The sequence below is a fragment of the Triplophysa rosa genome, linkage group LG1 (assembly GCF_024868665.1).
Source record: "Triplophysa rosa linkage group LG1, Trosa_1v2, whole genome shotgun sequence".
Taxonomy (NCBI): domain Eukaryota; kingdom Metazoa; phylum Chordata; class Actinopteri; order Cypriniformes; family Nemacheilidae; genus Triplophysa; species Triplophysa rosa.
The window spans coordinates 11,655,332-11,682,659 of record NC_079890.1 but is presented as its reverse complement, the minus strand read 5'-3'; the positions used below and the strand labels follow the sequence as shown (position 1 = coordinate 11,682,659).

Here is a 27,328-nt window from a genome sequence, read left to right as displayed (position 1 = left end):
GAGACAGCAACCTGTCTGTTCCAAACCAGTATTTGTCAAAACCATTTTAAATTGATTCAGTCAAGTGACTGAGCGCATGATCCCCAAAACTCTTCGTGCTAACAGTTACAATAGAGGCATCAACAGACTCACACCGCTGCAGGTAAATGACTTTATTTCCATCTTCTGCCAGTAAAAGCCTTTTTCACTTTAAAAAACCTAACCTGTCTGTACAGGTATAGTGAAGATCGTGTATGGAACTTAAAGGATGCTTTGGGAATCGAGGAAATGTTATTTCAGTCTGTGCATTCATGGTTTGTGAGGACATAATCTACTATCTGATTTTATAGAAAGTGCCAAGTCTTATCCTCTTTGCAATACCTTGCATAAGTAATCACACTATAAGGTAATTACATGTCTGATTTTCTATACCTCTGCAATACAGCAGAACAGTATATAGTCATTTTTCTTTTTCCTAGCCCAACAGTATAGAGACTGATTCAAGATGCTAAATCAAACTGAATCAAAACCTTCCAGTAAACACTCGGATAAATTCAAGGAACTGCTTGAGGTGTGCGGCTGTGCAACGCATTTAAAAGCAATGTCTTCTGTTCCTTTTGTAGTTTCTGTGCATTTGCATCGAAATGAAAGATTTTACAGGCCAACCGGCAAGGTCTGTTAAAAGGAGAGATAAGAGACACTTGGTTATTTCATATGTCAATATCTTTGAACATTTCTTGACATCACTCACCTTCCACATCAGGAAGTCTGACAACTGACCTTTTGTGTTTAAAAAAACTCCACAGGGTCTATGGTCTAGCTTGTTTAAGCAATACAATCATTTAGCTTGAGATGGTGAAATAGCTTTGTCATGCTGCCAAGGTTATTGGATCCATCAGATCAAACATTTGCCCATGCTATTTAATGCTCTGCAGTAAATAGTGAGGAAGAGAATGTTGGGTTTGTGGTTAACTGGCTCTTGTTAGAGCCTTGAATAATAGACTGACTTTGGATAAGTTTCAAAGCACTTATCAGGCCAGTACTCATAGTTGGCGATTACCATATGTTGTCATGTCATAAACAACCAAATCCAGATATGTGATTGAGGATGGCTTTGTCATTTAAAATTAGTCTCATATTCCAGTCGAGTATTTAAAAATATGTACCTTTTTCAAAATAAGCAGTAGGTAAAGATCTTCTGATGGCAATTCTATAGATTCCTGATGACAGATTTTTGCATGATCAATATCACGAAACTAAAGAGCCTATTAATCTCACGGCCACAAAGGGCAAAGCCTTGGAAAAATGGAAGGACTGAGCTTTACTAATGAATCGTGAAGACATAATTGGCAGGTGTAAGACACTGAACATCACGATTCTGAGTTTCAGAATAATGAGTAATGTTTTAGAGGATGCTTCTTTGAACAGAACAGATAATATAATGCAGACACAGCTGATGGTCGTACTGATTAAAGCACAGATAATTATGCAGCTGCTTGTCTGTGAACATGAATAAAACAGCTGTGATACAATATACCGATCAATTAACATTTTTTAAAATGTGATAATTGTGAGACATGTGTTCAAAGTACAGATAAATAAAAGTTTTGCTGAAATCATTTTTAGCAAGACTTAGACACTGACAAAGACTTAAAAAATGATTTATCAGAGATGTACGAGTGGTAAAGCTTGTTAACCTCTGCCTATGCATTTCAAGATTGTGTCACCCTGGCAGTTATCACTTTCTGCTTCTTTGTTAGACTTCAATTAAGATGTCTGTGATAACGTCCTAGTTTCATTTCAGACTTGCTGTGTGGAGTTTTCCCCAGTAATACTGGATGTGAGATATGTGTTTGTAGCATTGACAGCAGGTCAAAGGATTTTAACTCTCATGTTCACTTTGGGGCATCAGAGACCTTGAACAAAACCAAATAATATAATATAATATAATAATAAATATTGAAATATTTTCATGATAAAAAAATGATTACAAACAACAATTTTGGTTAACATGAAAATGAAATGTCATTCATGAAACATGCCAACTGATTCTGGATCAGACAAAAGAACACAATAAATGAGCATGCTATTAAAAGCAATTGCTATTATTATTTTAACACACACCCCATTGGGGTTCCCTGGGGGTTTGCAAACAGTAAAGCCAAATTTCAACAACACATGAGGGTAAAAAGTGACAAACACATCCTGACATCCTCATTGCAGAGTTCTCATTGACATATTGAGTGGAAGGCAACAAGTGTGTGTGTGTGTGCGTGCGTGCGTGCGTGCGTGCGTGTTTAACAAGCAGGTTCCTCAAAATTATGATGAATAAGCATAACACTATTACAAACCGATTTTAATAAAATTCAACATGACGACTTAGTGCCTTGCTCTCAACTGCTCCAAAATGGGTAAACAACTTCTTTTTGTGTCTGTATTATATTTTTTTCATTTGCTTGGAGGGGGTGAGGTGATACAATGGTTGTGACAGTGTAACAGTGGTGGTCGTGTGCAGGAGGTATCAGTTGTCTAATTAAAGAAGAAAATGGTTGTCATGTGCACAGTTGTGCCCACAGGCGAAGAGAAGGTGAAACAGAATGAGACACTGGGTTTGTTATGGAAGGGCGTGTTGGTCATAAATAACAAGGCTGAAAATAGAAGCTAAATTATGAACGTGGATGGGACAACAGCTAGGTAAACAAGGACTTGTGTGTAAGAGATATTGATGGCAGCGAGCCAAATGAACAACATGTAAAACATGAGAAATAAGATAGGTCGCCATTAAACATTACACTTGTGTGAGTCCATTACTTAGGATCTGTCTTCTCTCCACCCCTCAAGCAAATAAAACACCAGAAATAAGACAAGAAAGAAAGTATGAATGCACTCGAAGAGGCTGAGAACTAGAGCTGTGTTTCACATCATGACATTTATTGGAGACATTCATCTGGAATTCGCACCGATGCCAAAAGATAAAGCTGGTGAAACCGAGAAGTTAAGCCAATAAATAAAGCGGGGTAAAGAAAAGTGCCAAAATCATCTCAATTAATCTGTTCTCGTGAGTCATGCAAAGCTTCGGGCAGAACGGATCTGTTCATGTTGAACCCACCTTCTAATTTTTGGAAGCAAAGGAGTAAAGCAGAATTGAGGGCAAATCATTATCAGAACACAAGCAAATACTGTCACGTCACATTGGTATAAAAATCCCATGGTGCGTTGCGATCACTTTCCTTTGGGTAACAAGACTAAGAAGCATGAGGAGAACAGAAGCTAATGGTCACAGCCCATTGAGTGTGCATTTCTGCTTTTATTAAACCAGCTTGTTCTGTAGAAAATCATGTAGGAAGAAGCACTGTTTGTTCATTTGCCTGTTTGTTTGTTTTTTTGAGCAACCCTCACAATATTGAAGAAGCAATTGTTTTTCATATTCATGTAAGGAGTAAACAAACCTGTGAGCTGACTATGAGAATAAAATTTAAAAATAGCTGGAAGGAAAGAAAAGTGGTGGGTGGAAATAAGTAATGACATAGGTAGGCAGAGATAGAATATTGTGTTTAAAATATGCTGTTTATTTTTGTTTGGTCCGCTGCAGTAATAGGTAACTCTGATTGGGTTACATGCCCCTAACTCCTTAAAATTGGTGAGCATGTGCACTGACCATAAAGCTTAAATCTGAAGCAATGTATGTCTTTTGCAAGTGTATTGTCTGAAAATAAATCCTTTGGACTTTGCTTTATCGTCTCTTTCCTGCATATAATTTCACCCTGAACATATTTTTGTGCGTCAGGCCACCTCGCAGGGAAACAGGATGAAATCTTATTCACGCTAAGTCATATTAAATCACATCTCCCCCCGATTTTCTGAATACATAGGAATTTCTGTGGACAAGATCATGACTGCGGTCTCCTGTTGAATTAAAGAAATCCTTGGTCCAGTGCATGCTGGGTAAAGGGACAGGCATTGACCTTCTCCCCTGACCAAACGCTTGCTATTTCTATAACAGAGAATCTGCCCCAGAGGTTGAATGGTGGTACTAAAGAGCAATGACCCAATTGTGGCATGGAGGCAGCACTGGAATTTCAATGACTTCATATTGTCTGGCCACCCAGAAGTGCTTTTTGATATAACTGTCTTGCCTGCTAAAATTAGTTTGTTTGTTTGTTGAGTTAGAATTTGGTATGATTATATTGTGTTATAGTTAGTCTATGATAAATTATACTAATCTGCCTTTAATTTCCCTCTATCTGTATTATCAGTTGTGATTTTCTGTGAAAATTAAATTCAGATTAAGTTTCCATGCGTAAGAACAAAAAAGCAATAATGTGAGAAAATGAGTACATAGAGATAGAGATTGGAAGCACTGGTGTAGTGTAATGTGAAATCCAATTAATATGCATGATACAAGTTTACTTTCAGTTTCTTTTACTGTTGGATAGAATCAAATTTCAACAATTACCATAACACCTGTTATAGTGGCATGTGGTGGATTTCTGAAATGTATTTGGGTTTTTATTGATTTTAGGAGATATTGATTCCTCTCACATTAGTTTACCTGCATCCAATCTTAAAATATATACCTAAATCTGGCACATAAACATGGCAAATGAGTTTGGCTTAAACAGGGTATAAGAATTCAGAAGTTAGCACATTTCTCCATGGAGATACGCAAGCCACGTATATACCTGTACGCATGTATGTATGATGATTGACAGGACAGAATGATCAGGATTTTTTCTGATACCAGATAAAGTGCATCTGTACCCAAAACTGAAGTAAACTGTAAACAGGCTTAATGCCCTGGCTATCTTTTCAACAATACACTCTGAAAATGCTGTGTTGTTCGGTAAAATATAGACAATTTCTAGGTTAAAGGTTAATTTAAACCAGCGATTGGATATGTCCACAATTTGCCCAAACAGGGGTAAAAACAAATGAGCATTTTGTGTGTAATGATGCAATTTATTTACAGTTTTCTTCAACATTTCTCTGTGTGCTCAAGTCACAAGTCTTTTATTTTTCTTATTGTGTTGACAATGTGTTGACATACTGTATGTCTGCACAGTGGAATCTCATCTCATATTACGTATCAGTATTGTAGTCCTTTATACCAGTGGTTCTCAAACTGGGGGCCATGGCCTCCTAAGCGGTACCAACATGGATCCAGGGTGAGCACAGTTTTGTGGCATTTTTATGAAATATAGACATTATTGATCAAATTTGTGTAATCAAACGTCAGAAACCACCAACCAAAAGAATTGATGCTCCAGCATTGTACAATTAAATATGTTTTTGGTTTAATTCATATTCTATGTTTCAGATCATTCATATTTATTTGGGGAGCCACAAAGCGATACACCCAAGGGGTTTTTTCAACAAAAACCACTGCCTTATACAGCACAAGTTTTTATAACATTTTTACTTACTTCCTTTTATAGTATATCTTTTGTAGTGTTGTATTCTGATGATGTCATCAAACCTGACTTTATTAGATTACTGTAACATGTCAAAATGACGTGTCTGTTTGTAGTAAAGCAGTCAAAATGCAAAGATATAACAAAGAAAGTAAAGTAAATAGATGTATTACTGTAGCAAAAAAGAACAAAGACAATGAAAAGGACAGAAGCAAAAGACAAGGGAGACTGCAGTATAAACACACACACACTCTTATTTCTAAACTCAAAGACTAATCAAACATTGTAAAAATAGAGGCCCGGCAAACTCATGCGGTGCAGCTTGTTCTGCAGATGACTGTTCTGCAATAAGAATTTGCTTCAGAGACAAAAAAGAGAAAAGATTAGCGAGCATCTTGTTGAGGCATGTGGCATTAATATTCATGTGCTGAGTACTTCAGTCCGCCCTGCTGTCAGAATTTGGAAAGTAAGAGAGAGAGAGCGAGATTAAGAACACAATTGGTCCTTTCCTCTTCTCCACCTGGGTCCTGTGAACAATTAATCAGCAGAGGGCCGCTGATAGCAGCACCACAAGCATGATAGAAAACACTTGAAAAAACTGCTTTCAAGCCATCATTATAAAAGGAGGATTTATGTGCCAGAATCCTGTCAAGTTTCCCAACAAACAAATAAAAAGACTACAAATGAAAACTTTCATGCTATATTGAGACTGGTAAAGAAAGGGATGACATTATTGCTCTATTATTTTGGTGATGTAATGTAAAAATAAAACATACCACACAAACACCAACATTGTCTTCGAAGACTAATGCGCTAAAGTGTTGTGAGGGTTTCCCAAGTAACATATTAAAGGAGTAATTCAATTAAGTCTCTGATGGGTTAAAAATTAACCCTGGTTCCCCTTCAGTCGGCCACTCAGCGTTGTGTTGAGAGACAGACTGGGGTTTGATCTTGAGAATCTATAATCTCCGAGAGGAATTTTAAAATGCCAATGGGCTTGGCGAATGGCACACGCACGCCAGTCTCCACCCCGTGCATACGGGTATAAAAGGAATATGGCGGCAGTCATTCATTCATCCTTTGTTCTTCGGAACCTGCGTGGCATATGATTGTCAAGCATTATCTCTTCGAGACTCTTCATGATACTGCTGGATTTACGACACAGAGCAGCGGACTTCTCCCTCCTGAGAGCGGACTTCCCCTGGGCGTCTCGGCAGCGAGCTACAGACCTAAAAGAGCAAATTTCTCACAGTTGCGAGCATGTCTCGTAGCTGTGTCCTTGGGTGTGACAGACTCATCCCTGAGTCAGACGGGCACGACACCTGCGTCACATGCTTGGGGGTCAACCATGCTGAGGCAGGGTTTGTCGATCCTGCATGTTCTGTGAACCGAGAACATGGTGATTAAGGTGTTGCGGTCATGGCTGGCTACTTTCTTTGTGAGCGCTGCCGCCACCCCGTCTGCTTCCCAAGCGAGTTCGACTGCCACTTCGGCGAAGTCGACCGCTTCGGCGAGCAGCGGGGGTGATTTGGGGGTTCCTATAGATGTCGCTCTGTCAGCTTCGGCTTCACGGTCCATCCATACCCCAGCACGCTCACCTGGCTCGTCCCCGATGGGCGGCGATAGACTGTCCCATAGCGGGCAGACTCCACAGAGAGATGAGGATGAACTCTCTGTCATAGCATTGGACAGCTACCTCCTGGCAGAGGAAGACCTCTCTGAGCTCCTGACCCTAGGTGGTCGAGCTCAAGATGAGGCCGCCGCTGAGATGTCAGCCATGCTTGACCGATTTTTGTGGTTTCTGGGGTCGGAGCGTGGTCAAAAGCCACGCACCGCCCCGGTGCCATTTTTCCCGGAGGTGCATGAGGAGCTCACTAAGTCCAGGAATGCACCGTTCTCGGTGCGTTCCAGGCTAGCGGGCTCGGGGGCTGTTACTTCCCTTCCCCTACTTCTACTTACTTTACGACCAAAGGCTATGTCGACATCCCCCAGGTGGAGCGTGCAGTCGCGGTGTACCTGTGCCCGCAGACAGCTGCCACCTGGAGAGGTCGACCTAGACTTCTGTCCACAATGCTGCAGGACAGGCCACTTCCACCCTCCACGCTGTGGCGGTCCTTCAGGTCTTTCAGGCTAAAGCCCTGAAGGACCTGGACGATGGGAAGACCGACCCATCTCGCATGACCCAACCCACTGACCTCACGCTCCGCGCAACTAAGGCCACGGCACGTGCCTTGGGTCGGTCGATGTCCACACTCGTGGTCCAAGAGAGGCATCTGTGGCTCAATCTTGCGCAGATGGGTGACACCCAGAAGGCCTGCCTTCTGGATTCACCCATCTCGCAAGCCAGGCTGTTTGGTGACACAGTGGAGGACGTGTCACATCAGTTCTCCGCAGTGCAGAAGCAGACTGATGCAATCAAACAGATCCTGCCGTGCCGCCACGTGACCATCTATCAGTCATCACTGTCCCGAGCGCAGCCTGCTTTCCAGCAGCCCTGCCCCCCCGCGGCAGCTTCTCCGGTTCCAGGGCCCTCCCAGACGACGGCCCACCCGAGACGCAGACCCCACGGAGGAAGGCATCTGCCCCCCGTCAGCAGGCCGCTAAGAGAACCTCTAAGCAGAAGAGGAAGAACCCAGGGAAGTTAACATTGGGCCCGACCCCGGCCATACCAATGCCCACGGGTCGGAGAGGGACGCTGTCTGCTGCATTCCCATTAAGTCCCACATTCTCACAAAAGGAGAGTTTTTCCCTGGGTTTTCTTCCTCCACAGCACCCTCGACTCGATGGTGTCCTGGAAGGACCAAGCTACCGGCTGCAACCTACACTGGACGTTGCGTCAGTCAGCGACAACAAGCAGGCAACTAAACAGAGCCATCGACCTTCCCAGGGTTCCACCCCGTGCGAGGTGACCACTCTGTCAGTCACCAAACCAGCCTCCCATGGCACGGTGAAGCAGATTGTCCCTCTTGTTCCGCTGTCACGGTTCTTGGGTGCTTGGCAAGAGTGCACCAGACCGTCACGCTGGCTAGAGAGGACGATCCGTCTCGGTTATGCGATCCAGTTTTCCAGGCGCCCGCCCAAGTTTTGGGGCATTCTCCACACCTCGGTTCGAGGGGAGAACGCTCCTGTGCTTCGGGACGAGGTAGCCGCCATTCTGGCGAAAGTTGCGATCGAACCCGTCCTTCTAACCAAGATGTTTTCTGGGTCTTACAGCCCGTACTTCATAGTGCCCAAAAAAGGTAGGGGGATGCGCCCCATTCTGCATCTGCACCTCTTGAAAAAGCACCTACACAAGCTGCCGTTCAGGATGCTGACGCAGAAGCGCATCTTGGACTCAGTTCGTCACCAAGATTGGTTCGTGGCAATCGACCTGAAGGACGTGTACTTTCACGTCTCCATCCTCCCTCGACACCGACCGTTCCTGCAGTTCGCGTTCGAGGGAAGAGAGTATCAGTACAAGGTCCTGCCCTTCGGTCTGGCCCTGTCTCCTCGGGTTTTTACCAAACTCATAGAGGCTGCCTTAGGGAGCAAGGCGTGCGGATACTCAACTATCGCAACGACTGGCTTATCTTGGCACACTTGCGAGATATGTTGTGTACACACAGGTACCTCGTGCTCCGGCACCTAGACCATCTGGGACTACGGGTCAACCGAGAAAAGAGCAAGCTCTCCCCAGCGCAGAGCTCCTCTTATTTCGGTATGGAACTAGACTCTGTCCGTATGTCAGCGCGTCTCAACGAGCGTGCGCATTCGGTGCTGAACTGTCTGAAATTTGTTAGGCGCACTCCAGCGGTCCCGCAGAGGCTCCTGGGGCACATGGCGTCCTTGACAGGGGTAATCTCTCTCGGGTTGATGCACATGTGGCCGCTTCAGTACTGGCTTCAGAGTTGTGTTCACTGGGCGGCGTGGCACACCGGCACCAGGCGCATTACGGTAACACCTCAGTGCCTTCGCACCCTCAACCCCTGGTCAGATCTGACCTTTCTCCGAGCGGGGGTTCCACTCGGGCAGGTTCGAGGCACGTCGTGGTCAAGACAGATGCCTCCCTGCAGGGGTGGGGTGCAGTGTGCAACGGGCACGCAGTATCGGGGCAGTAGACGGGTGTCCGGCTGCGGTGGCACATCAACTGCCTGGAGTTGCTGGCTGTCCTTTTGGCACTCAGGAGGCTCTGGCCCCTCGTGCAGGACAAAAACGTGTTGGTCCGGTCGGACAGCATGGCTGCCATGGCGTACATCAACCAAGGTGGCATACGCTCACGACAGATGTCAAGACTCGCCGACACCTCCTCCTCTGGAGTCAGCAGGTGACCAAGTCCCTGCGAGCCACCTTCACCCCGGACAGCCGAAGCGCTCTCTCATCAGGGGACGCCCCGCGGAGAATAGTGACTCCATCCCTGCACAGTCCGGCTCATATGGGAGCGGTTCGGTCAGGCGCAGGTGGACCTGTTGCCTCCCCGGACTCCACCTATTGCCCGCTTTGGTACTCCTTTATCGAGGTACCCCTCGGCACGGATGCTTTAGTACACAGCTTGCCGCGGGACAAGCTGAAGTACGCCTTCCCCCCAGTGAGCCTCCTGGCACAGGTCCTGTACAAGGTCAGGGAAGAGGGACATCAAGTAGTGCTAGTTGCGCCTTACTGGCCCAACCAGACTTGGTTTTCAGATGACGACAGTTCCCCCCTGGCCGATTCCCCTGCCGATTCCTTCTGTCGCAGGGGAAGGGCACTGTGTGGCACCCCAAGCCAGGCCTCTGGAATCTCCATGTCTGGCACATGGACGGAACGAGGATACTTGCCGCCGGCGGTCAGAGAGACCATACTGCAGGCTAGAGCCCGCCACTGGGCGTCTATATGCTTATATGTGGCGTCTCTTCTCGTCCTGGTGTTCTTCCCACGGGGAGAACCCACGGAATTGCTCGATCGGGTCAGCGTTGGCCTTCCTACAAGGAGACTAGAGAGTAACCTCTCCCCATCCACGTGGAAAGTATATGTAGCCGCTATTGCCACTCATCACGATCTCGTGGAGGGTAAGTCTCTCGGCCAAATGACCTGGTCACCAGGTTCCTTAGGGGCGCGAGAAGGGTGAATCCACCTCGAACGCGCTCCGTACCCTCTCGGGACCTTAATGTGGTCTTACAGAGCCTTGGTACGGCCCCTTTCGAGCCCCTCAGAGGCGCCAGTCTTCCTCATCTGACAATGAAGATGACACTCTTGATGGCGCTCGCTTCTATCGAGAGGGTGGGGACCTCCAGGCATGTTTTGTGTCCCATGGGTGCCTAGAATTCGGGCCCGGTAGTTCTCACGTTATCCAGAGACCCCGGCCCGGTTACGTGCCCGAGGTTCCCACCAATCCCTTCCGGGACCAGGTGGTGAACCTGCAGTGTTTCCCCAGTGTTCTTACGGCGCCGGACGGCATCTCGCTAATAGAGACGAAGGCCACCGCCCGTGATGGCCGTCAGTTCAAGCTTCTCAGTATGCTACTAGTGCTGATCCCACTGGAAGATTACGTCTCGCGGTAGCGCTCACTTGTGACTCGCTAGTCCAGTCAGTGTCGCTCCGCTTGAGGTCATCATGCGGCTCAGCGCCGTGGCGTGTAAAGATAGGTCCCCAGTCTGTCTCTCATCACAATGTCAAGAGACCGACTGAAGGGGAACGTCTCGGTTACGACTGTAACCTCCGTTCCCTGATGGAGGGAACGAGACGTTGTGTCTTCATGCTACATTGCTTCGCCGACCCGCTGCAGCGACCGGGAGATACCTCTCAGGTTCCTCAGCCCAAAGGGTGAATGCATGACCGCCTTTTGAATGATCTCCCTTTTATACCCGTATGCACGGGTGGGGACTGGCGTGCGTGTGCCATTCGCCAAGCCCATTGGCGTTTTAAAATTCCTCTCAGAGATGATAGGTTCTCAAGATCAAACCCCAGTCTGTCTCTCAACACAACTCCTCAGTTCATTGTCTGCCATTATATCGTTTGGTTGTGTTCGGATTTCTCCCTGGTTGTTTATTAAAATACTTTTGGATTCTACTTTTTCATTGTGCGCTTGAATTGCAGAGCAATTTCGTGATAGAATAGCAGACCGATAAAGTAAGTTTTTATAGCGGCAATTTTTCCCTGCACTCCCCGATGGTTTCTCCAGCCATCAAGCTCCTCTGTCTGGAGCAGGGAGACCATTCGTTGGAGGACTACACCAGAGACATTCTAGATCTGGCGTGCCTTACCCACTTACCTGACCGCTCGTTTGTGTTTTTTACCACCACGGCCTGAGCAAACAGTGTAAGGCACGCCTCCAGCGAACGGTCCCAAGGGGAGTTTCGCCACTTTTGCGGAGTGGGTGCTGGTGAGCAATGACTCTCCGTTCACCATCAGCTCCGTTAAGGACTTTGCCAGAGACCAGCCAGCCATCACTCCGCTGCATGGAGCCTCAACCAGAGCCCACCGCAGAAGGAGAGCCCAAGCCTGCCTCATCTCCACCGTGGCCTGTCATCCCACCAGCTCCACCAGGCTCCCTCATCCCTCTGGCTCCTGTAATATTAATTTTAGGGGCTGGGTTAGGGGTGCCATTTATCGTTGCTTTTTTATCTCGTAAAACTCACGTTTTTAGCAAAATTAGTCTTTGCGGCTGTGATTTTAGGCTTTGAGGTGAGGTGTTGGTTAGCCACCTCCTAAAATATGTACGACTTCTTTTGATATTGGGTTATAAATATATAAAGTTTGTACAAACACACACGATCTGTGTATTAAAAGTCATGCTGAGTGACATGAAAAAAGGTTGTGCTGACTGGCACGATAGGCCCATGAAGGGGAACAGGGCTAGAGCCGTGGAGCAGAGGCGGACCTGGGCCTTGGTGCAGAGCCTGAGAAGGAGCCGGAAGCAGAGTCCAGGGCGGAGCTGGAGGCGGTGCCGGCGGAGCAGGAGGCGTAGTCCAGGGCAGAACTGGAAGCCACGGAGGCGCTGGCAGAGCTGGAAGCCATGGAGGCACTGGCCGGGCTGGAAGGCACGGAGGCGCTGGCCGGGCTGAAAGGCACGGAGGCGCTGGCCGGGCTGAAAGGCACAGAGGTGCTGGCCGGGCTGCAGGGAAAGCCCAAGCAGCCATCTTGACTGAGGCAGGGAACTCAGAAGCGTCCATCCTGGACGAGGCAGGGAACTCGGAAGCGTCCATCCTGGACGAGGCAGGGAACTCAGAAGCGTCCATCCTGGACGAAGCAGAGGTTCACAACACCAAAATACAGTCCAAAGGTCATACACGATATCCAATATAAGCGAATGCTCAGAAATGCAGGATGTAACACTAAACAAGACTTCGCAAAGATTGAAAGAACAGACCAGGCTTATATAGACAGAAGTGACCAGGTTAACTACAAACAGGTGAGGGAACTCAAAAAGTGCATCCATCGATCAAAGACCTGTTCGACACGGCTCTGTGGTCTTAACAAAGGACTTCTGAAGCGAATCAATGCGTTTATAATAAAATTATATTGCATTAAATTTAATATTCATATACTGCATATTAATTTTGCCAGAAGCTGTTTTTGTTGTCAAACGTAACTAAAAATGACTGGACGTGTAGAAAAAAACTCATTCAATGTGGTCTTCTCCTGCTGAGAAGCACATAATATAATCTCCTCACAGGCACACGAGATGAAATAGATGCTGGGGGCTTGGGCACGACTGATCTCCAGTCAGTTCAAAGAATCAAAAGAGAGAGATGTTAGGCTGTTGAGCAAATTTAACATTCAAAGAGAATGAGTGTGAGAGACAGGTGACTCAGCACCATCACCAAACTCTGTCAGTGTATATCACTTTCACGTACACACTCCCACATTTGTAAATTACTTGGTGGAAACCATAGCATCTGCATCTATAGAGCATTTCTGTGTAAAACTGCAACAACCTGCACCAAATCCTCACCAAAAAATAAGATCATGGCCATGGACATGATATGTAGTCAACAGCTTAATATATTACACATTGTTATACGTGTATTTTTTTTTTGGACTGCCCCTTTAAGTACATAAACACTTAATAAGCACAACAACGGTATGTGCTGCCCAGCCAGCAGACAGTATTTTTATAACTATCACAACAGCAGGAGAGGGAGAGAAACTCCATAGCTGATACACTGGATATGTCAAGCTGTGAAAATTTCAATGAGCTCTTTAAAGTCATTGGCACAGCTGGTGTTAAACTTTCCACCCTCTAAACCATTCACCAGCGGCCAGCGTGGCTGGGAAACAGGACTACGAATGTTGTTGGGAGAGATTTGCTTTAAATTACCTCTTTTTTTTGGCAGCCTATTGCTGGATGTATACGTGGCATGCACAAATTATGATTTCAGCATCAGCAAACATGTAATGTATTGTTCATTTTTTTCAAGCAAAGGTGGCAACAATAGAACTACAAAGAAAGAAAGAAAGAAAGAAAGAAAGAAAGAAAGAAAGAAAGAAAGAAAGAAAGAAAGAAAGAAAGAAAGAAAGAAAGAAAGAAAGAAAGAAAATCTAACTGCCAGTGGCGGTACAGTTTCTACTGGCGACAGCTGAAAAACAGTTGGAGGAAAAAGGGAACGATGCTTACTTGTTGGCATAGGAAAGGCTATCGCATTTTTGCAAACAAATACCTACTTATCTCCCACTGGCTCCATAAATATTCAGCCCTCTCTCTGTCTCTCTCTCCTGACTATTAATGAAAAGTGCTTCTTCGAGTTAGCTCTGATGGAGTGCTTTTAATTCAGGAAATTGCATTTAAAATGTACCGGGGAGAAATGTCACAACAGCTATTTCCCAACATGAATGGGATGACGATAAGTCTCTGAGTGGCAGAGAGGTGTCGCATAACCTTCTTTTACTGACTGGATTTTCCAAAGGGAGTAAAAAATACAGAAATAATGCCATCGCAGCAGCTGGGACTACAGTTCAACAGTCCTGACACTGAATAAATCATCGCACCAAACAAGAGCTTCAACCCAAATACTGCATTACACGTCACCTCATAATGCATTTCAACTTGACATACCACCAACATCGGATGCTGCTGTACACAAGGGATGCCAGGTTGATTGCATCAATGAACAGCTGCGGTGAAGAACATTTAATTAAATGCAAAATACAATGGAGATAATAGAATAGGTGCAAATTTTTAAGAAGAATCTCTTATTATTGCTTGGCTAGTTGTTTATGTTGGCTGATCTGTATCCATATCTTTGTTTGCCATTGGTGGAATGACCTGCCTAATGCCACACTTCTATAAATTTCTATGCAGGTCCCTGCGTATATGGGCAGCAGGGGCGTAGCGCAGAATCTCGGGCCCTGTGCAAAGGCAATGTTTGGGGCCCCTCCACGCTATTTTTAAGTAAATTGCTAAACTAAAATCTAGTACTGCCTAAATGGTAGTAATAACGCCACTTGATGCTACATGACTGTAACTGAGATTGCCAATTAATATTTCTTTAAAAGTTTAATGCCAAGTCGGGGCGGAGGAGGGATGCTGCGAAAATGTAGAGAGAATGAGGGTAAGGCGTCTTGTCTTTTTATAGGTTTTTTTTCCCTGAGCTAAAAGGATGATTTGTGAGATTGGTCATGGAAACCAGCCGGGTTATTTATCTGATTGGTGAGATTGATCATAGCAAGCCAGCCAGGTTATCTGCAAGTGCTCGTCCCAAACTTTGTTAATGAAACATAATTTGTTTTAAAAGTCAGCAGCCTGCCCTGTATATTCAATTCCAACTATTTTTTGGGTTGTCTGCTGAATATAACTCTCATAGTATCCTGCCTAATTTTTGTGAAGGCTAAGAACAGTGAATTTGGTGTTAATTTAGACCTCCGAGATTGATTTCAATCATTTAAGCAGGCTTACAAATATACTGCAATACTATATCAGAAACAAAGAGGGTGGGGGACCTCCAGGCATTCTCCGTGTCCCATGGGTGCCTAGAATTCGGGCCTGGTAGTTCTCACGTTATCCTGAGACCCCAGCCCGGTTACGTGCCCAAGGTTCCCACCACTCCCTTCCGGGACCAGGTGGTGAACTTGCAGGCGCTCCCCTCTGGGGAGGAAGACCCAACCTCCAACATGTTGTGTCCAGTACGCGCACTGCGCCTCTACTTGGACTGCACGCAGAGCCTTAGAAGCTCTGAGCAGCTCTTTGTCTGTTATGAGGGACAGCACCAGGGGAGGGCTGTCTCCAAACAGAGATTGGCGCACTGGATTGTGAATGCCATCACTTTGGCATACCAGTCCCAAGATCGCCCGTGCCCGCTTGCAGTGAGAGCCCACTCCACTCGGGGTATGGCCTCCTCGTGAGCACTGGCTCAGGGCACCTCTCTGGCAGACATATGTAGTGCTGTGGGTTGGGCTACACCCAGTAACTTCACAAGGTTTTACAACCTCTGCGTGGAACCAGTGTCAGCTCGTGTTTTACAAGCTGCCGGCGTATAAGGCTGGCAACTGGTTTTGGCATACGCCTGCGAAAGCGCCTTCTCCCCTCTCCAGGCAAGTCTAGTGCGCTATCTTAGCCTCCCTACTTCCCCCTTAGGTCGAAGTATATGCATTCCATCCATCACTAAGCATTGGCATTATGGTAACAGACCGGGCGGAGCGGTCTGTTTGAACCAGGTCCAGTACTGGTAGAGTCGCCCTGCTCAGGTGGACCCCTATATTAGGACTGTTGCCCCATACGAAGTGACTCCCCTGCAGGGTCATCCCGTATGTTGAATTCCTCACTCTTGGTTCCCCTGTCGGTGAACCTGTGACCTCCCCTTCGGTGGATTACACCACCTGGGTTCTGTCCCCCCATTTGGGCTTACACAATTTCTCGCATGTTGTTCTCCCCACTGGTGAGACCATGTTGATGTCTCCACATGTAACCTCCCCTTGTGGTAGGATGTGGCCTCCATAACACACTCTTCAACGAGGAGAACTGTGTCCCCAGTGTTCTTATGGCGCCGGATGGCATCTCGCTAATAGAGACAAACGCCACTGCCCTTGATGGCCGTCGGTACAAATGATGGCTGCCGCCGCCTCCCTTTTATACCCGTTTGCACGGGCCGGGGACTGGCGTACCTGTGCCATTCGCCAAAGCCCATTGGTGTTTTAAATTCCTCTCGGAGATGATAGGTTCTCAAGATCAAACCCAAGTCTGTCTCTCAACACAACATCTCGTTCCCTCCATCAGGGAACAGTGGTTACAGTCGTAACCGAGACGATCTCTTGCGGAGTGATAACAGAATGCTTTATGGTGGCAGCGGTGGGATTTCCAGCCAGTAGAGGGGCATAGTTTCCCAAGTTTTTTTTCTCTCCAACTATAACTTTTTCTGTTTTTGTCGGCTGTGAGGATTCGATATCATGAATCGAGGAGGAAGGAAACCAGCAGTGAGAGTTGCTCCGGTGGAGGAGTCTGATGGTGCTCAAGAGCTGGAGGAAGGTATGGTCTCATGGGAAGTGAGCGAAGTAGCTCAAGCAGAAGCTGAGGGTAAAGAGCCAACATTAGCAGACTTGACTGGTTTGTTAAGAGCATTCATGACGAAGATGGATGTTCGGGAAATACAGAGGGATCAAGAGCATGTAGAACAAGAACGCCACTTTAAAGGCCTACAACATCAGTTCAGCCTGTTGCAGTTAGAGGCACAAGCACGTACAACCACCACTCCCAACCTCAATCCAATGTTGAATGCTGAAGACCCATTGGAGGGTCGGGATGAGGAGGATGTTGTCTCTAACCGGCAAGTGACTCCTTCTATGACATGGCAGAAAGATCTCTCTGGAATTGATGAGACAGGTCAGTTTGGTTAGCTGCACAGAGCAGTTTACTCTGAGCTAGCATTTGTTTTATTGAGCTCAGTTTATTTTTGTTGACCTCGTTTCCTAAATTAACTTGTATGTGGATTCCTTGTTTATGTGGATTTTGAAGATTTTTGTGGAATAAATCTTACTATGCTTGGGAACTTTTTGCTATGCCCCTTATTTTGACAACTTGGACCCTGACATATGGTCCAGGGATGTGAGTCCATTCCACTTTAAGCGAGAAGTATAGTCCGTCCGTCCGCATTACGTAGTTTTCGTGTGCCGTTGTCGAAGAAGAATGATACAAAACCAACACGCTGAAACCAAGAACAGTAAGCTTAGAAGCATATCCTTCTCAATACTGTTTGGTTGTTGTTCTTGTTGTCTTGCTGTTTGCTCGGATTGTTTGCAATGGCGAAAACACTTCCTCAATCATTAATTTGCAGTGGGTCTGTAAATGACGTGACTCAGCGCTGCCCTCTGACGGTCTGGTAGAGCACACATACTCAATTTGTATTGCGCATGTGTTGAACTCGGACATCCGCGCTTAATCTGTTATGAGTATGCGCAGGAAGGTGTGTGGACGCGTTTGTGCGCGAGACGGATACGGACGTGGAAAGTCCAGTATGACCGGGCCTTTACTCATACAGCCTATCATGCAGTTTGCGGTGAGACATGACAGACTTCTGCTGAAGCTTCTCAAAATTAGCAGAGGAAAGAAAAGATGCACAGACGAACAGAATAGGTGCACAATTTTAAAATAATAATAAATATAATTTCAGGAACTTCAAGGCCCCTCACATGCCAAGGCCATATGTACTCAGTCACCCTTTACCCCCACTTGCGACGCCCCTGATGGGCAGCAACCTGATTATGCATTATGCATAATGACGCACTAAAGTTTTATTTTTTCTTCACACATCATCAGATTCAGAGTTACTGCTTTAGATTACGACCCGCAAAGAACTATGTAAGTAAACTGAATTTACGATGTAAGTTTTGGTAACTACAGTGTACCTACGTGTAAGTATAAGGGAACAAAATATTAGTTTGGGTAATAAAGGGTTAGCAACCAGATATACAATCCGCAAAGAACTCTGTACGTAAACCTAAATTTATGGTGTAAATTGTGGTAATTAGAGTGTACCTACAGTATACGTGTACACTGTAAAAAATTGTTCTGTAAAATAACGGTAAAATGCTGGCAGCAGAGACGCCAGTAATTTACTGTAATTTTACGTTATTCATGCTGTGAAATTATTTTACGGTACATTGCTGTAAAAACAAAATACAGTGCATTGCTGTTTTCCCCCATATTTAACAGTTAAATATTGGCAGCAGAGACACCAGTAATTTATTGTAATTTTACGTTATTCATGCTGTGAAATGTTTTCACGGTATATTGCTGTAAAAACGAAATACAGTGCATTGCTGTTTATCCCATATTTAATAGTTAAATACTGGCAGCAGAGACGCCAGTAATTTACCGTAATTTTACGTTATTCATGCTGTGAAATTATTTTACGGTACATTGCTGTAAAAACAAAATACAGTGCATTGCTGTTTTCCCCCATATTTAACAGTTAAATATTGGCAGCAGAGACACCAGTAATTTATTGTAATTTTACGTTATTCATGCTGTGAAATGTTTTCACGGTATATTGCTGTAAAAACGAAATACAGTGCATTGCTGTTTATCCCATATTTAATAGTTAAATACTGGCAGCAGAGACGCCAGTAATTTATTGTAATTTTACGTTATTCATGCTGTGGAATTATTTTACGGTATATTGCTGTAAGAATTAACGAAGGTACATAGCTGTTTTTTAACTTAATCTTTATTGCACAATATTGTCCTTTGGGCTACACATGTCTACTTAACATAAAATATCTATAATAAAAAAATATTAATAAAATTAGGACATAAACAACTTTTTTTATTTAAGAGCAGCAACACAAAAAAAGAATGACTCAAGTACCAAGCAACCAAGTCAAGTTTTCAGTAGCAAAACAAATAATTGAAACTTACAAATAAAAACAATGGCAATAAAACAGGTTAAATAACAGAGGCTACCCCCTCTAAACTTTACATAAAACATTTTAAAACATGAGAGTACATTTATTAAGAGTCTTATGAGATACTAAAGGTGCTGGCATTCAAATATGTAATTAGGAACTATCCATCAACCATCTGTTGCAGATGACCATAACGTTGGTTGCTTGTTTTTCTCCCTTATGTATTCCATGGAACACTGTAAAACAGCAGAAAACAAAAAAATTCTCAAATTAAATTTAATCAACATTTAGATAAGCGTTGACACTAAACACTAAATATGCAGCGATATAAGGCTCAAATATGTCGGAAATGAGACGAGAATAAATCGCTAATTTTCCATGTGACCAATATTAGTATTATACGGAGCTCTTTTAGGGACATGGTGGTGGAAAAAAATGAGAGGGAAGAGAAAAATATTTTTTAAAGCTTTCGCGTTATCTCGCAAAACTTTTGCGTTCACGCGAGAAACATTGCGTTCTCTCGCAAACATATTTGCATTATCTCGCAAACACTTCATGTTTAATGTCCCGTGGGCAGAATTTAAGACTAGCTCCGTAGGCTACATAAACATTGGTCTATAGTCGCAGATTCCCGGACCAAATAACTTGTGAGCTAAACGTTCTTATAACACAAATTACACCTCATTCTATGTAACGTAAACAATGAACTTTAACTTAATTTTCCACAAATCGAGCCTTTTATTGATCTCAGGCGGGAGCTGGCTGAGACAATACCGAAGGGATCGTCTGCAAAGTGAAAACCCTAATATCATTAGGCTACTAATAATAGTCATTAACTTCAGTGTTACATACTGTAGTATAACTAAAACCAGTTTAAATTCAGCAGGAGAGCATTAATGTGTAAACTGAATTTGGTGAGACTTCACTGTGTAACATTTAAGTTATTAATTACTATTTTTGTAGTAACGCTTTTCAGATTTACAGTCACTTTGCAGAGGGTTCCTTTGGACTTGTCCATGTCGCCTGTGTGACCGGTCCCACTAGCACCGCTCTGCACGGGCCTCGAACCGGCATCGGTCCGGAGGCTAAACACCGCAGTCTGTAGCGTCTGTCGCTAGAGCGTCTCTGTTGGCGGGGAGTGAGGTTTACACACTGCACAGCTCTTCACTAGCTGGCCTCCGTTACACCTGCTCAGATGATATCAATTTATATTCTCGTTTTGAGGAAGACTGGGTAGATCCTAATCTAAGGAATTGTGTGTTATTTGTGTTATAACAACGTTTAGCTCACGAGTTATAGGGAATCTACTATAAACCGCTCCATTGTTAATGTACGGAGCGGGACAACAGGACGTTTGAATGTTTTGCAAGATAACGCAAATATGTTTGCGAGGGAACGCAAATATCTTTGCGAGAGAACGCAATGTTTCTCGCGTGAACGCAAACGTTTTGCGAGATAACGCGAAAGCTTTAAAAAATATTTTTCTCTTCCCTCTCATTTTTTTCCATCACCATGTCTAATCATTACGCAAGTGATGCTAAATCAATCTGTATTTGCTAAACACTCAAACTATCAGTTTGCTTTCCTTTCAAACATAAGCCACATTTAAACGTAAAATCATCGCAATTTCAAACATTACGTTTAGTGGTGATTTGCAGCTACTGTTATTAGCATTAGCAATAGACTGTTTAAGATTACTAACGTTAGCCAGTTTGCAATAACCACAGTTTTGAAAGTTCAGAGATGACAAAACAAGCCGAAAATACTTGGGGTCTGTAAAATGCAAGTAAATATGAACATTTGGGTTATATCTCGGAGATGACGAGCGTAAGTTACTTACTAACTACAGCTTGTTAAGCAGCAATTTCAAACATTACTTGATAATACTTACTTTCTGAACCACATACTCTCGATAAAAGTAAAAAAATGCTTGTGGCGAGGGGAGCGTGGTTTAGCGAAGTCTGAGGAGAGAGGGGCAGGAAATCGGCGGGAAATAAGTAGGTCTAAGGCTGATCATAAACACCTGTCTCTTGTTTCAGTGATTGGCGAGAAGAGGATAAAAACCAGCACAAGAGGAGAGTTTGGGGAAGCGGAAAGAGGAACGAGCGAGCGAGAGATCGAGAGACCGGAAAAAGGAACGAGAGAGCGAGAGTTTCTGCCTGGAGGCATTTAAATATTAGTTCCTTTTACTTTGTGTTTTGTTTTGAAAATTAAAAGATCCTCTCAGCCACGCCGACCCTGTTTCCTTCCTTCCTTTCTATTTGAACCGCGTTACACTGGTGCCGAAACCAGTGTAAAGGAGAACGCCGCCGACATGCAAACTCCGCCAACCACGCTGTTTGCAGACGTCATCCAGGCGCTCGCGGGACTCCATCAAGAGCACCATCAGGCGCTGCTGGACCTACAAAAAGAGCAGGAGAAGAGGTTCCAGCTGCTCCTCCAGGCCCAGACGGATGACCGCGAGCTGTTCCGGGGCTGGATTACACACCAAGGGCATTCCGAGGGGGCACCATCGGCCGTCGGCCCGTCTGCCCCACTGCTGTTGCATAAGATGGGGCCGCAGGATGACCCAGAGGCCTTCCTGGAGCTCTTCGAGAGGTCCGCGGAGGTATCTGGCTGGCTCCGGGACAGCTGGGCCGCCCGGCTTATTCCGCTGTTATCGGGGGAGGCCCAGCTCGCGGCCCAACAGCTGCCGGTGCAGAACCTCCGGAGCTACGCGGACCTCCGGAAGGCCATCCTCCAGCGGGTGGGACTGACCCGGGAGCAGCAGCGCCAGCGCTTCCGGTCGCTGGAGCTTGGGGACGGCGGCCAGCCCTTCGTGTTTGCCCAACGGCTCCGGGACGCCTGCCGCAAATGGCTGCTGGACGACGACGGCGATGTCGACACGATCGTGGAGCGGGTGGTTCTGGAGCAGTTCGTGGGACGGCTGCCCACGGAGACGGCTCAGTGGGTACAGTGCCACCGGCCGGCATCGCTGTCCCAGGCCGTCCAGTTGGCGGAGGACCACATGGCGGCGTGCCGTGGGGTCGGCGAACCTCAAAACTCTCCTCTTTCTTTTTTTCCTGTACCTAGGTCCCGTCCGGTACCGCAGGCAGCGGCTCAGGCCCGAGGCGGCCCGGGATCCAGGTTCCTGCCGAATGTTAAAGCCACCCTCCGGCGTGGCGAGGCTTCCGGGACGTCAACTTCCTCTCCCTTCATACCTGCCTCTTCTCGCCAATCCCTTGGCCTGCTTCCTGCCACTGGGGCGGCGGGTAGGCCTGGGCCGGCCTGTTGGCGGTGTGGGGATCCGGGGCACCTCATCAAGAGGTGTCCGGTTATGGAGGTTGGTGCGGTGATCCGGATCCCCGACGCCCCGCGGGCTGCCCTCGATCAAGCTGGCCTGTACCAAATACCTGTGAGTATAAAGGGGGGTACCTATCAGGCCTTGGTGGATTCAGGCTGTAACCAAACCTCGATCCACCCAGGCGTGATTCATTCTACGGCATTGGATACGAGCCGTGAGGTTAAGGTAAGGTGTGTGCACGGGGAGGTGGTGAGTTATCCCTTAGTGTCTCTGTCGATACAATTTAGGGGGAAAAAGTATACGGTTGAGGTAGCCGTTAATTCGCACCTCCGACACCCGTTAATTCTGGGGACAAATTGGCCAGATTTTAGCGTTTTGTTGGGACATTTATGTGCGGGTGTCTCTTGGAGCAAAGCTGAGCGGAAGGGGGCGGTGGTGCAGCTTGGAGAGGCCGAGCCGGGACCATCGACGGCGGGTTCAGGGGAACAGAGAGCGATTGAGAGGAAGAATCTCTCATCGTGCGATGATTTTCCCCTGGATCAATCTCGAGATGAGTCGCTCAAAAATGCCTTTGAACAGGTCCGCACGATAGACGGGCAGCCTCTCCAACCAGCACGGCCGCTCACCTATCCATATTTTGCCATTATAAAAGACAGGTTGTATCGAGTGACCCAAGACACTCAATCAAAAGAGGATACAACACAATTGGTCGTCCCAAAGAACCGCCGGGAAATGCTTTTCCAGGCGGCTCATTCAAATCCAATGGCAGGGCACTTAGGACAAACCGCGACACTAAATCGCCTAACGACCCGTTTTTTTTGGCCGGGCATCCACGAGAATGTGCGCAGATGGTGCGCCACTTGTCGTGAATGTCAGTTGGTAAACCCACCGGCCACCCCAAAAGCACCATTGTGCCCTCTCCCTCTAGTACAGGTCCCCTTCGAACGAATTGGTATGGACCTGGTCGGGCCGTTAGAGCGATCGGCACGAGGGCATCGCTTTGCATTGGTCATTGTGGACTATGCAACACGATACCCCGAGGCAGTGGCGCTCCGCAATATTTCTGCCAAGAGTGTAGCGGACGCTCTGTTCTCGGTAATCTCCCGCGTGGGAATTCCCAAGGAGGTTCTCACGGATCAAGGCACGACGTTCATGTCACGGACACTCCGCGAACTATACGGGTTATTGGGGGTGAAAACGATTCGTACCAGCGTCTACCACCCACAAACGGATGGACTGGTCGAACGTTTTAACCGCACTTTAAAAACCATGATCCGAAAGTTCGTTCACGAGGACGCCAAAAATTGGGATAAATGGCTAGAGCCCCTGTTATTTGCCGTGCGCGAGGTCCCTCAAGCCTCCACGGGGTTTTCCCCCTTCGAGTTACTCTATGGGCGTCAGCCCCGCGGGGTGTTGGACGTCCTAAGGGATACTTGGGAGGACGGACCTACCGCTAGTAAAAACGAAATTCAGTATGTCATGGACCTGAGAACAAAACTCCACACGCTGGGGCGGCTCTCTATGGAGAATTTGTTACAGGCCCAGGACAGACAAAGCCGGCAATATAATAGGGGCACTAGACTACGTCAATTTACACCGGGAGAGAAAGTCCTCGTATTACTACCCACATCTAGCTCAAAATTACTCGCCAAGTGGCAAGGACCCTTTGTGGTTACACGGCGAGTGGGGGATCTCAATTATGAGGTGGTAAGACCGGACAGAAACGATACACATCAATTGTACCACCTCAACCTCCTTAAAAAATGGAGTGAGGCGGACGCAGTGATGCTGGCGACGGTGGTGGGGAGAGAGGATGATCTCGGGCCAGAGGTGGGGGGAAGGATCCGATCTATCACGCTGGCTCCGGGCGGGGATCACCTCTCACCGTCCCAGATCACTGATGTTGCCAAGTTGCAGGCTCGTTTTGCCGATGTGTTCTCGCCTCTGCCTGGCCGGACTTCACTCATTGAGCACCATATTGAGACCACACCGGGAGTCGTAATACGTAGTCGGCCATATCGATTGCCTGAACACAAAAAAAAAGTGGTTCAGGAAGAATTAGGCGCCATGTTAGAGATGGGAGTAATAGAGGAGTCCAGTAGCGATTGGGCTAGCCCGATAGTTTTAGTTCCTAAAACTGACGGCTCGGTCCGGTTCTGCGTGGACTACCGTAAGGTGAACGCTGTGTCGAAATTCGACGCATATCCAATGCCGCGGATTGACGAATTGCTTGATCGGCTAGGTTCGGCTCATTTTTTTTCGACATTGGATTTGACAAAAGGGTATTGGCAGATCCCCTTATCTCCTTTATCCAAAGAAAAAACAGCTTTCACTACGCCGTTTGGTTTACACCAATTTGTCACACTTCCTTTCGGCTTATTCGGAGCCCCAGCTACCTTTCAGCGTCTCATGGACCGCCTACTGCGTCCACATGTGGCATATGCCGCTGCTTACTTGGATGACATCATCATCTATAGTAATGATTGGCAGCGGCATATGCAGCATTTAAATGCGGTCTTGAGATCGCTGAGAGGAGCGGGACTCACGGCGAACCCGAAGAAGTGTGCAATTGGGCGAGTGGAGGTTAGGTATCTGGGCTTCCACTTGGGTCACGGGCAGGTGCGTCCCCAAATTGATAAGACGGCAGCGATTGCAGCCTCACCGAGGCCCAAGACCAAAAAGGAGGTGAGGCAGTTCCTGGGGCTGGCGGGATATTACAGGAGGTTCGTACATGACTATTCGACCCTCGCCAGCCCGCTGACTGACCTCACTAAAAAGGAGGCGCCAAATTCCGTCCAGTGGTCGGAGCCGTGCCAGCAGGCTTTCACCCAAATAAAGGCTGCTCTGTGTGGCGGACCGCTATTGCACGCTCCTAATTTCGATCTCCCCTTTCTCTTACAGACGGACGCGTCGGACAGAGGGCTGGGAGCAGTCCTGTCCCAGGAGGTAGAGGGAGAGGAACGGCCGGTGCTGTACATAAGTCGGAAGCTCTCGAGGAGAGAGACTATGTACAGCACCATTGAGAAGGAATGCTTGGCAATCAGATGGGCCGTCCTCACCCTCCGCTATTATCTCCTGGGCAGGGAGTTTTCGCTCTGTTCGGACCACGCGCCCCTCCAATGGCTCCACCGGATGAAAGATACCAACGCGCGGATCACCCGTTGGTATCTGGCCTTACAACCCTTTAAGTTTCAGGTGGTCCACAGACCGGGGACCCAGATGGTGGTAGCCGACTTTCTCTCCAGGAGGGGGGGGAGGAGGCTGCAGGCCGGATGGGGCCCCGGCCTGAGTCGGGCGGTGGGGGTATGTGGCGAGGGGAGCGTGGTTTAGCGAAGTCTGAGGAGAGAGGGGCAGGAAATCGGCGGGAAATAAGTAGGTCTAAGGCTGATCATAAACACCTGTCTCTTGTTTCAGTGATTGGCGAGAAGAGGATAAAAACCAGCACAAGAGGAGAGTTTGGGGAAGCGGAAAGAGGAACGAGCGAGCGAGAGATCGAGAGACCGGAAAAAGGAACGAGAGAGCGAGAGTTTCTGCCTGGAGGCATTTAAATATTAGTTCCTTTTACTTTGTGTTTTGTTTTGAAAATTAAAAGATCCTCTCAGCCACGCCGACCCTGTTTCCTTCCTTCCTTTCTATTTGAACCGCGTTACAATGCTTTATTTACCATGTAATTTGAACGTACAAATGCAGGTTGGTGCAGATGAAGCGCTACGGATGGTCCGTCCTCGCGTGGGTCCTCTCCGGGCAGAAAAGTCTGACATTTGTGGGAAAACTCCACCTGGCCAAAAGTACCTGACTGAAAATGATTCGGGACGCTAAAGAATTGTGAACTTACTGAACTGACGAAACAATCACGAACTTTCAGAAAACTAATTCTCATGCTCCAGAAAAATACTGCATTGTACTGTTATTTACCCTCTGATATTTTCCTATGCTAAAAGGATATGCAAAAATATTCAGTTGACATTAACTGTTCTTTAATTTAGAAACAAATGTAAAAAAATAGGATTTGTGGTAACTTTCACGATTTTGTATGTTTTTTTTTCAAGTCCACAACACTGGAAACCCCAACTGAAGCAACATAAAATTGCATGTTTTAACCATGTGAATTATAATTTAAACCTAAACAGTGTGATAGAAGTCAAAGTCAAAAAATTGCTAACAAAATACATATTTATTGTAGGACTGAGTAATACAATAAGTAAATAGAAAAAACATATTTTTTGCAGTATTTTAGTCTGTGTACCACATGTGTAGCCTATATACTGTATAGGGCCTATGATTGTGCCTGTTGGGTTTCTGCGTATACTTGATGTCTGATTTGATCATATTTATGCTTGTGCTTGGTAATCAAGGGATAAATGTTTGTGAAATTCCAATTGTGTGTAGTGAGCTGGAGTGCAAAAAAGTCTGCCATTTTATAATTTTTAAGACCGCATGTCCACTGGGATGGACATTAAATAAATAAAATCCTGTGTTGTACAACTCTAAAATATATTTAGATTTTTTTGAAAAACATAACATAATAAAATAAAATATAACAGGGGCAAGACAATGAGGTTACCATTAACTTGGTAAACAATCTGTGAGGTATTAATAAAATGATAGAAACATTCAGTTTTATTGGTCTAAACCAAAAAAGACGTAATGTCCATTCTTATTGAAGCAGGGTCTGAAGGCTGTAACACAGCTCACAATGCATTGCATACAGTACAACAGTAGATTACTGTTGACAGATGGCTGTAAATTAACAGTAGTTTCTTAAACTGCAAAATATTGCCCATGATGCATTGTTTTCTACAGTATATTACTGTTTTAACAAAAAAACGTATGTTACTGTCAGAATTTGGCTGTTTTTAACAGC

The 27,328-nt window shown here is 46.1% G+C and overlaps 1 protein-coding gene across 2 annotated transcripts; it reads left to right on the top strand.

Moving 5' to 3' along the window:
- On the top strand, window positions 1–27,328 carry LOC130559172 (uncharacterized). 2 transcript variants are annotated; one of them, XM_057342104.1, is made up of 3 exons: window positions 1–142; window positions 21,221–22,575; window positions 25,879–27,328. In XM_057342104.1, exons 2-3 carry the CDS (start codon window positions 21,496–21,498, stop codon window positions 25,879–25,881), a joined length of 1,083 nt encoding a protein of 360 aa, XP_057198087.1. In that variant the 5' UTR covers window positions 1–142; window positions 21,221–21,495; the 3' UTR covers window positions 25,882–27,328. The 2 variants fall into 2 exon arrangements, with proteins under 2 accessions (XP_057198087.1, XP_057198078.1); XM_057342095.1 differs by lacking the exon at window positions 1–142 and having other exon boundaries at window positions 21,134–22,575.